The sequence below is a fragment of the Macaca thibetana genome, chromosome 14 (assembly GCF_024542745.1).
Source record: "Macaca thibetana thibetana isolate TM-01 chromosome 14, ASM2454274v1, whole genome shotgun sequence".
NCBI classification, from domain to species: Eukaryota; Metazoa; Chordata; class Mammalia; order Primates; family Cercopithecidae; genus Macaca; species Macaca thibetana.
The window spans coordinates 3,281,328-3,296,304 of record NC_065591.1 but is presented as its reverse complement, the minus strand read 5'-3'; the positions used below and the strand labels follow the sequence as shown (position 1 = coordinate 3,296,304).

Below are 14,977 nucleotides of genomic sequence, written 5' to 3'. Positions count from 1 at the left end.
CTGATCTGCTTTAGTTTGTTTCTGAGTTTGTCCTGGTGACTTACTCCACTTAGAGATCAGATATTCACGGAGGGCTCGTATTTTATTGAAAACATCTATTTCTCTCACACTCTGGGCACACTTTGCCTAAGTGAGAACAAGTTTGTGTTCGTCAGGCATCTTCTGTGGCAAGAACAAGAGCAAGAGAGAGAGGGGCGAGGCGCTACTCACTTTTTTATTTTTATTTATTTATTTCTTTTTGAGACAGAGTCTCACTCTGTCGCGCAGGCTGGAGTGCAGTGGTGCGATCTCGGCTCACTGCAACCTCTGCCTCCCGGGTTCAAGCGATCCTCCTGCCCCAGCCTCCCAAGTAGCTGGGACTACAGGTGCACGCCACCACACCAGGCTAATTTTTGTGTTTTTAGTAGAGACAGGGTTTCATCAGATTGGTCAAGCTGGTCTTGAACTCCTGACCTTGTAATCCGCCTGCCTCAGCCTCCCAAAGTGCTGGGATTACAGGCGTGAGCCACTGCACCCAGTTGCTACACACTCTTAAAACGACCAGATCTCACGAGAACCCACTCACTCCCTGTCAGAAGAACAGCACGGAGGGGATGGTGCCAAGCCATGCATGAGAACTCCGCCCACACCAGGCCCTACCTCCAAACTGGGGATTACAGTTGGACATGAGATCTGGTGGGGTCCTGAATCCAGAACACGTCAGAGAGGAGGAACAGAAGCCATGATGGAGTGAGTCGCTCATGGTGGCCACAGCCAGGACGGGGGCTGCAGCCAGGACAGGGACGGGCAGTGGTGCCCCTGCATGCATCTTACCCTTTCATCCCCATTTTTGGGAGGAAGAGTCGAGGCTGTTGTCAACCAGAAATAAAATCCTAAGGTCCTCCCAACCCTCTGAATGAACTGCTTCTCTCAGAGGGACCCTCCAGGGTTAACCTGAAAGCCTGGTTCAGGCCATGACGGGGAGTCGGTGGTGATCGGGGATCAGACAGGCCTCATTTCCCCTCCTTCCTTTTGGAAGAGCTGACCAGCATGAACATCAACACAGACTTTAAGTCTCATAGGAAACATTTATAGTCTGTTCCCTCTGAAGCCCGCTACTCGGAGGTTTCATCTACATCATAAAACTTTGGTCTTCACAACCCACTGTCATAACCCAGACGTTCCTTTCTATTGATAATAACTCAACCAATTGCCGATCAGAACCATTTAAATCCACCTATGGCCTGGAAGCCCATCCCCGGCCGCCTCGAGTTGGTCCTGCCTTTCCAGTTCGAGCAGTGCCCATCCAGCATGTATTGAGTGACATCTTCTCTCTCCCTGAAATGTGTACAAGCAGGCTGTGCCCCGACCACCGCGGGCACGTGTGGTTAGGACCTCCTCGGGCTGTGTCAGGTGTGTGTCCTTCACCTTGGCAAAATAAATGTTCTAAGTGGACTGAGACCTGTCTCAGATACTTTTGGGTTCATACCGGTTACTCAGCCAGTGGCAAGGCTGGAATCGGAACTCCACACCATCCACGTTTGGTTTTTCTTCCCCCGAAACACTTTTGCGGTCGGATCACACCCCCGGCAGGCGCCTGTGCTTCTCTCCGACACTGCGTCCCCTCAGCGCTCCTGTCCGGGTCATCTTTCCCTTGTGCTGCCCTGCTCTGGCCAGAGCCTCTTGTCGGGTCACTCTGGTCCCCGTGCGAGTATCCCCAGCCAGGTCGCCCTCTCCTGCTGTGGTCCCCTCATCTGCAGTGGGAGATGATAGGGTGTCAGCGAGGTGATAGGAGTGTGAAGCCAAGGCCCAGTCCTGAGAAAGGGCCGGCCCCGAGTGGCGAATGGAAGGGTTCCACACGTCCCAGGTGGTGGGTGGAAATGAGCTCAGGGCGGACAAGTGCTGGAAAGTGGATACCTCGGGTTAGCACAAGGCAATTTGGAGGGGGAAGGGGAGGAGGCAGCAGAGGCTGGAACATTTCAGGAGGAGAGGGAAGAACCCTGTGGTGGAAAGAAGTTGCTGTTCATTGAGAAGAAGCTCCTCTAGGCTTAGAGTCGGTGCTGCCTGGGTGGCAGAACCATCTCGGCTCATTTTAGCTTTGATTTGAGGGTGCCAACAGAAGAGCCTTGCAGTTCTGTGAAGGGATCGGAGGAAGCTTCATATTAAAGTAAAATGCATGATTCCAGAGCTGCAGCCAGCCACTGCCTCCGCATGCTCTGTGTTTTCATAACTGGGCAGACATGCATGTACCTCCCCTCTCTCCTGCAGGCCTGTAATGCACCGAAATGTCCGCTACAACTGCAGAGTGATATTCCTCAACAGGTAGGCTCCCTGCCCCCGCCCCCGGGAGGGTGACTGGGGCCTCTCCCTGGCTCTCAGCCGAGGGTGCTGCCCTGGGGACCCATTACTGGTAGGCTGCTTCTGGAAGTGCCCGGGTTAGTCAGAGCCGATGCACCAGGCAGGTGACCCAGGTGCCTTTGCTTCTCTGGGTCTCAGCCACCACCGAGACAGGCATCATCAGGTATCAGAAAGAGAGAGACACAGAGGGTGGGGGTGTGGGGACACAGGTCCTTGTGGCCTGGAAGCCAGTCCTGCTGAGCGAGTTCCCTGGAGTGCCTGGTCACCAGCTGCTGGTGAGGTACACACCTGCTGGGGCTTAGCTGCTTCACTGTGAGGGTCAGGAACGGATGCAGCCGTGGAGACCTGAGTCAGAGAGAGAAAGTGGAAGCCCAGATAAGGAGAGAGATTTGCTCGGGGCCCCATTCTTGAGCCAACTGTACACGGCATCACCTTGTCCCCCGGTGGCAGTGGCCACCGCCAGTGACATGTTTGTCTCAGGAGCCCGGTGTGCACGGCTTTGTTCCTCTGCCTGCAGGAAGATCCTGCTCATCAGACCCAAGATGGCCTTGGCCAACGAAGGCAACTACCGCGAGCTACGCTGGTTCACCCCGTGGTCGAGGAGTCGGTGAGTCGGGTGCTGGACCGCTCCCGGGATGTGTGTTAAGCACCTTCGCTGTGTGTAGCCTTGGGTCCGGATCATGGGGGTGTTACTGGTGGAGGGTGTCCAGGTTCTTGACATTTTGAACAAAGGATTGGACAAAAAGCACAAACAAAGCAAACAAAGAATGAAGCAACCAAAGCAGAGACTGAATGAAAATAAAAGCCCACTCCACAGGATGGGAGCGGCCCCAGCAAGGCTCACGGGCCCGGTTACGCAATGTTCTGGGATTTAAATATCCTCTAGAGGCTTCCCATTGGTTACTTGGTGTGGGCCCCATGTCAATAAAGAGGCTGAAGTGAAGTGACAAGGTTATTTACTTGGTGTACACACTATGCAAATAAAGAGGTGTTTCCTCTCTGAATTAGTTACAAAGTTATTTACTTGGTCTTAGAAAGCTGGGGTTTTTCCTTTGATTTAGTTCTAGGAAGTGCTCAGGTTCCCTGCCCCCAGACCCTATTCTACCTCAGCAGTGTCAGGGATATGGACTAGCTGGGGCCAATGGTGCAGGCGGTGAAGGGATTTACCAAGACGGTTGTAGGCGAAGACAGGCAGATTGATTAGAGAAAGTAGGAAAATATTTTGCAAGATTGCAACAGGCAGCACAGCAGAGAAGGGGCTGTCTGCAGAGAGGCGGGGGCTGGAGGGAGGTGTTATAGGGTTGTGCTGGAGGGGGCTACATTGGGGATGAGGTAGAACTGTGGGAGCCACTGCGGAAGGAGGTCATTGTGCCTGTGGAGGTCATCGTGCCCTCAGAACAATTGTTCGTTGTTCTCCACATCTGGGGCTCCATACTCATGGCTTCCTCATCTGATCAGGTCTCTGCAAGCAGAGGATGCACAGAAACATGGACTAGGGTCTCCACCCCCTGGTGCCAGTCCCTTATATGCCTGATTTGATGCTGCTGATTAAATTGTAGCTAGGTTCAGTGCAGATCACGTGGAACTCTCAGTCATCAGTCAGGGATGTCAGTCATGTTAGGTGAAGTGTCACTTCCATCTCGAATGATACTGAATGTCAGGTTTCACATCGTCACCCGGTTGACCTTTGGGTCATTCTTCATCATGGGGTGTCTGCCACGTGCATCCTCAGACATTTACTGGCATAGCTGGTCTCCCCACAGATACTCCCAGTTGTGACAACCAAAAATGTCCCCAGACATTACCAGATGTCCCCTGGGGGGCAAAATTGCCCCAGTTGAGAAATTCTACTCTCTATTTTTACTACAGTTATTTCTATTTTTTATTGTTGTTATTGTAAATGAATTCTTTAATATTATATTTTTAAGTGGTTAATATTTTTATGTAGGAAAACTTGATTTTTGTGTTGCTTTTGTAATTGACCACCTCATTAAATTCTCCTATTGCGTCTGTTAGTTAGTCTGTTGATTTTTGTAGTTTTTCTTTTAAGTTAAACTTATATAATATGCAACTAATTTTCCTTTTCCTTTCCAGTATTTACACCTCTTGGTTCATTTTCTTAACTTTTGTTGGCCAGCATTTCTAGAACGGTGTACTAGATCATTTCTGGAGCAAAATTCTTTGCTAAGGGGCAGTTTCGTCTTTTTCCCGACTTTCCTTGGAAAGTTCTTCATGTTTCTGCATTTGATTGGGGCTTATATCTATCTATAGCTAGTTTTACTTCAGATTTTTAAAAATTGAGAATGGATGTTAAGTTTATCCCATGTCTTTCTAGCATATGTTGAGGTGAAGATAAAGTAAATCTTTGCTTTGTAAATTCTCCAGAAGAAAAACAAAAACAAAAACAAAAAAGCTGTCTTTTGATCTCCTAGGCTGAGCACCTACACTCAGCCACCTGGGCTTTCACTTAACACGCGCCCCCATCCTCAGCCTCTGGACCTCAAGACCGCCCCTTTCCCTGTCCCCTGTCTCCCGAGCCTAGTGTTCTGGTGCCCAGTGTCTGGTGCACTCTGGTCCCCAGTGGGATGATGTGCTGGGCCCAGGAAGTGGTCCAGGTATCCTCTGCTTCCGGCTCTGTCTCACCCCGCCCTCTAGAGCCTGGCGCTGCCAGACACGGGCTGCAAGGTCTCCGTGGGCGGACGGCTTTGCTTCTCATGGCCACTCTCTTCTGCAGGCTCCAAGGCTGTAATTTCATCATCTCTGCCAGCAGAGGCGGAGAGATGTCTGCCCCTTCGCGGTTCACTTTCTGTCTTGCAGGTGGAATCGTTGACTGCTCTTGTCTGCCACTCACTCCTCTGCTGCTTTGCCGTTTCTGACTCCAGGGCAGTTCCAGAACCGGAATGACCCTCACGACCGAAGCCATTAATATGCAGGATACAGTGTGTCTGCATTTATGTCTCATTTTCAAATGTGCACCACTGAGCTGGCAGGAAAGTACAGAATACATTGAGCCTAAAAACAGTGAAACCAGAGACCCTGGGAAACAAGGGTAAGACCCGGGGCACAAAGCTGGCTTTTGCCCCAAGGGTTTTCCTACGCCTGGAGACCTTGAGCTTTATTGATGATAACTCCATGGAAGTGGAGGTGGGGGGATGGGCAGGAGATCCAGTAGGAGACACCCCCGTATGCTGTCGCTATAGTCGGCTCACATTAAAACCGTGACTGAGACATAAGCCCACTGCACAGAGAGAGAAGGCTGAACACATGCCTTCCTCAACCTGGTGCTTGGTGGAGGGGGAGAAATGTTGCCTAGAAATTGACAGCCTTTGTGCTGGAAACCTCCCTACCTGTGTAGTATAATAAGACTCAGGAGAAGAAGTTAATTCCGTGTGCACCCAAGATGAGTTCAGGAAGTGTCCAGTCTCCAGGCAATAGACCTTCCAGAAGTTACCGTAGCGCCCGCAGATGCTGGGCATGGGCAAACAGACATCTCTCTGGAGAAATTCACCTTCAATCCAGGCTGCTCAGAATTTCTAGACGTGACATTTATAGAAAATGAGAAACTCACAGTCCAAAATCATAAAATGTACAAGGAAATAAGGCACAACGAGTAAGAACCAGCAAAAAAATACAGTAGATGCAGACGTGAAAGCTCGACACAGAATAGAAAATAAGTGTTCCTAATACACTGAAATAAATCGATGAGAAGCTCAAAAGGTAAGAAACAGACAATCAGAGTTAGAAAAAGAGCCAAATAATAATGTGGATGAATAACACGTAAGTTAAACATAGTTGAATAGAGAGGTAGGGAACTGAAAGATAGACCTCTCCCTGCAATTATCTAGAATTTAAGCCTTAAAGAAAATCTGATGCAAACCTAAGAGACATTAAGAAACATGAGCAAAGAGTGAAAGTGGATAACAAGGGTGGAATCCCTGTCTCAGAAGGAGATAACGGAGGTTATGGAGAAGAGGCGGTATTTGAAAGAAGATGGAAACATCCACACAATATTTAAAAGATGCTGTTCTCAGATACACTAACTGCAACAGATCTCAACAGGATAAACAAACAGAAAGTCACATCTAGAAACATTCTTGTGAAACCACAGAACACTAAAGACACAGAGAAATTCTCGAAAGTAGCCAGAAGGAGAAAAGAAATCACCCACAAAGATTGAGCAGCTGGAGCAACTCCTGCTTCGTCGTGGCAAAGCCTGGAGCCAGGAGACGGTGGCTGGAAAAAAATCCGAGGAGGGAGTCACCGGCAGCCGGGAATGTTAGAATCAGCAAATGCATCCTTTAAGAACAAGGACAAAATCAAGACATTTTTACACAAGCAAAAACAGTTTATCGTTAAAAGACTCAATGGAAATTCTGAACGTGTACGTTAGGCAGAAGGAAAATTATTCTAACAGAAGCCTTGAAATTTCAAAAGGATTGGTGAAAAGGGATATTGATAAATTTGTGGATATGTGTAAACAAACGGGACTGTACGAAACATAATGTCTAGTATGTAGTAGAAAATCGGCCAGCCCTAAATCGCTGCACAGCTGTGCATGTAAATTAGGGCAATGCTCTGTAGGAGGGTAAAGATACTGATCAATTTTTGACTTTAGGTGAAATACACATAAAGTTTCTAGGGTAACCACTAAAAGGAAAGATACAGAACATATGATTGTCAAAGTAGCAGGCAGAAGAAAAGAAGAATAAAAAGGAAAAAATGAAATAATTCCAAATGAAGCATAAAAGGAAGTGAGTTCTTTAAAAGTCCAGTAGAAAAAGTGGGACTCAGAGATAGCACAGAAGACAGAATAAATCTGTCAGTAATCACTACAAATAAAAATGGACACAATAATTTGATTAAAGGACAGAAGTCGTTATTCTGGATCAAATGAAAATCCAGGAATAGACTGAAACCGTATTGTAATTAACAATACATTTTGGCAAGTTTGCTGGATGATAAAACCAATCAAAAGTCAGGCTCCTTTCATTTACCAGCAACATTCAGTCAGAACGTGTAACTTTAAGGAAGATACTGTTTATTCCAGCAGCCAAAGTGCTTATGGATAACTATAACCAGAGATGTGTAAGCCCTGTATGGGAAAAAGTGATAAAATTTTATGGGAGGGCATTAACAACTACTGAGCTAAATGGAGATTGCCTGCGTATGTGAAAAGGAAGGCACAGTGTGAAAAGCATTCATCTCCCCTAAGTTGATCTATGGATTCAGTGTAGTTTCCATAAGAATCTGAACAGGAAATTCAATAAACCGGCTCCAATATTTCCATGGAAGAGCAGAAGGCCACGAATAGCTAAGATACTCATGAAGACCAAAAGAAAGGCCAGGCGTGGTGGCTCATGCCTGTAATCCCAGCACTTTGGGAGGCTAAGGCAGTCAGAAGTTCAGGATTCGAGACCAGCTCAGAAGTTCAAGACCAGCCTGGGCAACATGGTGAAACCCCCTTTCTACCAAAGAAAATACAAAAATCAGCTGGGCGTTGCGATGTGCACCTGTGGTCCCAGCTGTCGCGATCAGCTGGGTTGTGGAGACCCTAACCCAGTGGCACTAGAGGAATTAAAGACACACACATACAGAAATATAGAGTGTGGAGTGGGAGTTGGGGCTGACAGCCTTCAGAGTGGAGAGCCACGAATGAGTGTTACCCACATATTTATTGACAGCAAGCCAATGATAAGCATTGTGTCTATAGATTATAGATTAACTAAAACAGGAAACAAAGGAATGGGCTCTGGTTACTTATCTGCAGCAGGAACATGTCCTTAAGGCACAGATTGCTTATGCTATTGTTTGTGGTTCCGGACCGCCTTAAGTGGTTTTCCGTCCTGGGTGGGCCAGGTGTTCCTTGCCCTCATTCTGGTAAACCCACAGCCTTCAGCCTGGGCGTCATAGCCATCATGAGCATGTCACAGTGCTGCAGAGATTTTGTTTATGGCCACATTTGGGGGCCTGTTCCCAACACCAGCTACCTGAGATGCTGAAGTGGGAGGATCACTTGAGCCCATGAGACTGAGCCTGCAGCAAACCCCGATCGTGCCACTACACTCTAGCCCAGATGACAGAATGAGACCCTGTTCGTCCGTTTTCATGCTGCTGATAAAGACATACCCAAGACTGGGTAATTTATAAAGAAAAAGAGCTTTAATACACTCGCAGTTCCATGTGGCTGGGAAGGCCTCACAATCACAGCAGAAGGCGAAAGGCACATCCTACATAGCAGCAGACAAGAGAGAACGAGACCCAAGCAAAAAGGAAAACCCATTATAAAAGCATCAGCTCTCCTGAGACTCACTACCATGAGAACAGTTTGGGGGAAACCATCCTGTGGTTAATTTATCTCCCACCGGGTCCCTCCCACAGCATGTGGGAATCACAGGAGCTACGATTCAAGGTGAGATTTGGGTGGGGACACAGCCAGACCATATCAGCGCACCTGGGTTGAAGTCCAAAGATAGGCGAGATTTGTTGCGGGGAGCACTTCCAAGGAGAGAGCATCACACGGTGGGAGCTCCGAGGTCCAGGTGATGCTCTGCTCCTTCACCTGGGTACTGCGTGCACTGGACTTATTTTAATATCCTTTAATTACACATGTGTGCCTTTGTACTCTTTTGCGTAACATATTTTGCAATAAAACGAATCCATAAAGGAAGTCCGTGGCCAACCAGATTTTAGTGCTGCTTCTGCAGGAACCAGCTTTTCCTGCCGAGGTGCCTGTGGGATATCTCTATGACTCTGGAGGTTCAGTAGCTCCAGCAAATGGCTTGGGGGTTCTCATCATGTTTGATTATACCCTGTAAGGTTTTTCGACTTCACATTCAGGTCTTCTTATTTCAGGAAAAGTTGACCTATTTTCTGCTTCCAAAGGCTTTTGTTCTTTTGCTTCCGTTCTGTTCTTCCGGAACCTCGATGGTGGGCAAGTGACATGTCTGTGTCTGCCTGCCTTATCTTTCATCTTCTTTCTAACCATCATGTATTTGCATTTTTTTCTGGCAGTTTTATTCCCCTGAATTTGTCTTCTCTGCAGTGCTCTTCACGGGGCTCTATCCTGTGCTTTGTTTTTCGTATCTGCAAGCATTTTAAGACTTTTCAAAATCTTTTCTTAGTTGTCAACTTATCTCCCGTCATTTATTTGTGCTTTTGTTGAGACCTTTTATCAGTTGATGTTGTCTCTAGGATTTCAGAGCATAAGTGTGGGGCTCCTGTTCCTCCTTCTCCGTTTGTCTCATGAATACCTCAGTGTCAGGTGTCACACTGGGCCCTCTGGGATGGTATTCCTTTCATCCCTGTGGAAGGGGTGGCAGGAAGGTGAGGCTGGAGCCCACCAGAAGCAACTGCACATTTTGGTTCGCTTAGAGAAAGCTGAGGTTTCTTTTTTTTTTCTTTTTTTTTTTTTTTTTTTTTTTTTTTTTTTTGAGATGGAGTCTCGCTCTGTTGCCCGGGCTGGAGTGCAGTAGCCGGATCTCAGCTCACTGCAAGCTCCGCCTCCCGGGTTCAGGCCATTCTCCTGCCTCAGCCTCCCCAGTAGCTGGGACTACAGGTGCCCGCCAACTCACCCGGCTAGTTTTTTGTATTTTTTTAGTAGAGACGGGGTTTCACCGGGTTAGCCAGGATGGTCTTGATCTCCTGACCTCGTGATCCACCCGTCTCGGCCTCCCAAAGTGCTGGGATTACAGGCCTGAGCCACCGTGCCTGGCCGAAAGGTGAGGTTTCTAATCCTCTGGGAGCTGTGCCAGATGATGACAAGAAATGGTCGTGTTCACCATGCCCCTGTTTTAGTAAAGAGTACTTGGCAGGCTCAAGGTGCCATTCCAGGTTCCAGGTCCTCTTAGGAAAACATAACTAAGGCCTGGTCCTTGCCTGCAGAGAGCCATTCTCAAGGTGTGTGCTGGCCGTGGAGCACAGCTGCAGTGAGGGGCAAGGCTGGGTGCATGCCCGTCCTGCTGGGTCTTTGGTGCCCGGGGGGTCTTTGCATGAGTCGAGGGAAAGGTGCAGATGCAGGGAGAGATGTTTGGACGGTTCCTGCGTTTAAAATGCATGTTGGTGCAGCAGCATCGCCATCAACAGGCTATAGAGGGTGAACTGAGTGCTCGTTATGGGATGCCAAGGCAGCCTGGAGGTCTGTAGGGTATCTTCATGTCCCCGTTCCCTACGTGAATGAGGGGGAAAGACATCATTGACTCAGTTTCTCAACTTTTAACATTTCTTAAGTAAAGAGAGCTACTAAAACCATGCCCAGAAGGCTCCTGGGAATTCTGAGAAAGCAAAAAGGAAACAGAGTTTCTTGCAAGTCTGAGTGGCACATCTTGTAACAGCCTGTTGGAAGTCAAATACGTGAACCGTCTATTTTGAAGATTCCGCCTCTTGGTGGAGTGTCTTGGGACACCTTGCACTAAAGTTGGTATTAAACCCTCCTCCCCATCTCTCGAATTGAGAGCATCATTTTATTCCAAGGATGTACGGGTTTGTCATTGTGTTTCGGGTTAATGCCACATGATTTTTCTGATCAGTAACAGCAGTCAGGAATTCCACCCGGATTTCTCCATGGGGCAGCGTGGCCAGTTCTCAGCGAATCCCCTGTGACACATCTCTCCGTAAAGATGACCATGAGCGTGTGGGGAAACTGAGACAGCCTGATGCTCGGAGAGCCCAGCCCACCACGATGTCACGTAGTCTCCTCAAGCCACCTTCATACTCTTTACCTTCATGCAATTGTTTATTGCACTGGGGGAACGCTTGGCAGTTCCTTTGCCAGTTTATCAGTTCGGAGGGTTCAGTTTGAGTTTTGTTTAAATGTAGCTGCCCTTCCTCATTTGTCCTGAGATGCTCATCCTCAGATCCTTGGTGTTTTCCTCTCCAGGCACACGGAGGAGTACCTTCTGCCTCGGATGATACAGGACCTGACAAAGCAGGCGAGTCCCTGGGTGTGGAGCCCATTTTTCAGTCGGTTGTCGCTGTTCTCAGGCAACAGTGGACCAGGTGGGGCGGGAACCCTTTGGGATCCAGGTAACGGAAGGCACCACAGTGCGCACAGGTCTGAAACAGACAAAGGAGGCAGATTCCTGTAGCGAGGGGGGCTGCGGGCCAGGCAGCAGCCAGGGCGGCTCCTCCTGGCCTTGGGGCTGCTTTTCCTCCCTTTCCCTGCTCACACTGGCTTCCTCCTCTTGGTGTCCTCCTTGTGGCAGAAGACAGCCTTCTCCGCCCCCAGGGGCTGTGTTCCTACGTTTAAGTGTTATCTAGACCGACAGCAAACTGCCCTGTTCTCAATTTTGAATTCTAAGGGAAGGCACCCTGGTGTCCCCTCTCAGCCGCTGCTCTGTGGCTGGGAGTGGGGGCCGAGTTTCATCAACACAGGGCAGCAGCTGCTTCAGTGTGATCACAGAACAGGGTCACTTCAGAAGCCGCTGGCCCCGATTGGCAACCCCATCGGTGACCGTGACATTGTGCCCCTTGGCTGCTCAGAGTACAGGCATCCCCTTATTCCACACATAGGCTCCTAAAGGCTCCTCTTCCTGGCACCACCCAGTGTCCCATGTGCAGCCGCAGGGCACCCACCTCTTCGGAATGTGCGAGAGCCCAGAGCCAACTCCAGCTCTTGTGGCTGCAGGATGTGTGTGGCCCTAGGTAGTGTTTGTGGCCCAGACAGGGCGTGACCAATGAATCTTATGCACTCTTCTCTTCCGACGGCAGGAAACTGCGCCCTTCGGAGATGCGGTGCTGGCCACGTGGGACACCTGCATTGGAAGTGAGATCTGTGAGGAGCTCTGGACACCCCACAGGTGAGCCCCATGCCCCTGTGCTGTCCGATCACCCACCTCACATGGGCCAGCTGGGAGGACCTGGGACTGCAGACCTCCTGGGGCCATCGGCCGGGAGCTGCCATGGGAAAGTGTGAGGGGCTGCCCGGGAGGCTGGGTTAGAGGAGTCTGGTGGCCTCTTCTCTTCACCTGCCTCTGCCCGCAGCCCGCACATCGACATGGGCCTGGATGGAGTGGAGATCATCACCAATGCCTCGGGCAGTCACCACGTGCTGCGCAAAGCCAACACCAGGGTGGATCTCGTGACTATGGCCACCAGCAAGGTAGGGGTTGGGCCAGGGAGCGTGCACCATGGGGTAGGCACTGCATCTCAAGCACTCCTGCATGCTCAGTGCCCATTGCAGGGCTGGGCCCACACAAGATGGACGTTCCGGGCTTGTAATTATGGCCTGGACTCAACAAGTGTGCCCTGCTGCCCCCCGGGGCTTCGCTGGCACAGCCCATCTCACCCGCGCAGCTACCCCAGGAAGCCGACCCCGTCACCCTCCCTGCTGTGACCAGGAACCAGGACGTGCTCCTTGTTCGTTGGCATGATGGCGGGGCGTAGGGAACACCCGTATGTTTGCTGCTCCTGCTCTTGGGCAGTGAGACGTGCAGCCGGCGGTGCTGGTTCGTCCTTCACGTTGCAGGTGTGGGTTTAGCTGAGCCGCGTTTGAATCTTGGCTTCATCACACGGAGCTTTCTTTGGCTTGTCTGAACCTCATCATGCCTCAGAGAGGTGACGGGGTCTGCCTCGTAGGGTTGTTATGAAGCAAAAACACATGTTTTACGAAGAGCCTGGCGCCTAGCAAGGCCAGGCTCGCCGCAGCTTCACGGGTCTGTGCTTCCCTACACGTGCGCGTTATCTCGGCGGTGGTGGGGCCGCTCATGATGACCTCGCGGGACTGGGGGGACGTTCCTGTACGCGGGCAGGTGGCAGGCGAGGGCGGTGGACCACAGCTGACCACTCTGCTGTGGGCTCTGCCTTTTCCAGAACGGTGGGATTTACTTGCTGGCCAACCAGAAGGGCTGTGACGGGGACCGCCTCTACTACGACGGCTGCGCCATGATCGCCATGAACGGAAGCGTCTTCGCTCAAGGATCCCAGTTCTCTCTGGATGACGTGGTAATGAACGGGCCTGGACGTGACTGGGGGCGGGTTCCCTGTGCAGAGGCCGAGCTCCTGGCCCTCCCCTCTAAGCCGGGTGCTTAGTGAGGGCCCCTGTGGAGAAGCCCCCGGGGGTCCCGCCCGCTCTGATGGCCTCTGATTTACCTGGTTGGTGAGGGGGGAACCTCCCACCCTCGGGTCTGAGGATAGCCGAACCCCGACACACGGCACATGGTACTGGACGGTTGAGGTTGTAGGCAGCTTACGAGTTCTGCGTACCCACAGTGCGGGAGGAGGGCTCCGTGCCCCGCAGGGCCAGGTGGGAGTGCACTCAGGAACCAAGGGGACAGCCCGCGGTGGGAGGCAGGCTCTGTGGTGCCCAGAGGACGGGTGCCGCCTGGCGCCTGTGGGAGGGTGGTGTTGGTTTGTTGGAATTCCAAGGGCTGGCAGGGAACCAGAGCCGCTCCTTTGAAAGGAGCAGACTCCATGGCCCCCAAGACAGGTCTAGGGATCCCGTGTTTGGTGAGGGGGCCTTATCCTCAGGAGCAGAGCCGTCAGGGGAGCTCATGGTGAGGCCGTTTAAGGCCCCGCCATTCTTCCCCGGGTGCTGAGGCCACATATACTCATCTAAGACCTTACACCACGCTGTCCCTGAGTCCGGGGAAGCAGGAGTGGAGACCCCAGGACACTCTGGTCAGCGAGGCTTTGTTCTATGGGGCTCTCTGAGCACACAGTGGCCAGCTGCGTGAGGGACAGCCCTGGGGAAGCTGTGAGTTACAGGTTGGAAGCGCCATTGCTATCCTGAAGCAACACAGATATGTGGGTGCTCAGAGGAAGGAGATAACACAGAACAAAGCTAAGAACCTTGCCTGGCACAGTCCTCACCAGCAACTGAGCTGCCGCTTGGAATGGGGTTCAGGACCTTGTTGGAGCCCCAGATTCCTTTGGGAAGCTGATGAAAGCTCTGCACGTTCTGCGTCTAAAGATGCGCATTAGCACGGGGCAGGGCTTCCCAGGTGATCGTTACCGCGATGGGCGCGAACTTCCTCCACAGAGAAGAGACCACAGGTGGAAAGTCCTGGGAGAGGTTTGGGCCACTCTTCCTTTCAGTTTTTTGTTTGTTTGTTTGTTTTTGAGACGGAGTCTCGCTCTATTGCCCAGGCTGGAGTACAGTGGCACGATCTTGGCTCACTGCAACCTCCGCCCCTCGGGTTAAAGCAATTCTGCCTCAGCCTCCCGAGGAGCTGGGACTACAGGCGCCTGCTGCCACACCCGGCTCATTTTTTGTACTTTACTTAGTAGAGACAGGGTCTCACCGTGTTGCCCAGGCTGGTCGCGAACTCCTAGGCTCAGGCAATCCACCCACCTCGGCCTCCCAAAGTGCTGGGATTACAGGTGTGAGCCACCGCACCCGGCCTCCCTTTCGGTTTTTGAAGCAAACAAGAAAAAACGAGCTGTTATTGCCAAAAATGGAAATCAATCCCGAGTGCACAAATACAACAAAAAGTAACTTTTAGTTCTGCCCCAAGCCGACGTGGGTGGGAGCATCCCCACTCTCGGGCTCAGACCCCTCGCGGGTCCCCAGCGCTCCCTCCCGCACACAGCGTCGCAGGACTCGCCTTTGGACCCGACACGTTCCACTCTACTCTTGTTGGGGAGCGGCATTAAAGCGTCGGATTCACCGAGGCAGGCGGTAGCACAGGAGACAAGTTCTGCAGCT

General features: G+C 51.0%; 1 protein-coding gene across 2 annotated transcripts in view; it reads left to right on the top strand.

Annotated features, from left to right (window-relative positions):
* NADSYN1 (NAD synthetase 1) overlaps window positions 1–14,977 on the top strand; it is a 559,458-nt gene that overhangs the window by 518,873 nt on the left and 25,608 nt on the right. Inside the window, exons 5-10 of one of the 2 annotated variants that reach the window (XM_050758181.1) lie at window positions 2,248–2,301; window positions 2,855–2,944; window positions 11,213–11,264; window positions 12,043–12,131; window positions 12,316–12,433; window positions 13,144–13,275. In XM_050758181.1, the coding sequence (XP_050614138.1) occupies window positions 2,248–2,301; window positions 2,855–2,944; window positions 11,213–11,264; window positions 12,043–12,131; window positions 12,316–12,433; window positions 13,144–13,275 (535 nt within the window). The other variant, XM_050758182.1, reaches the window with a different exon arrangement.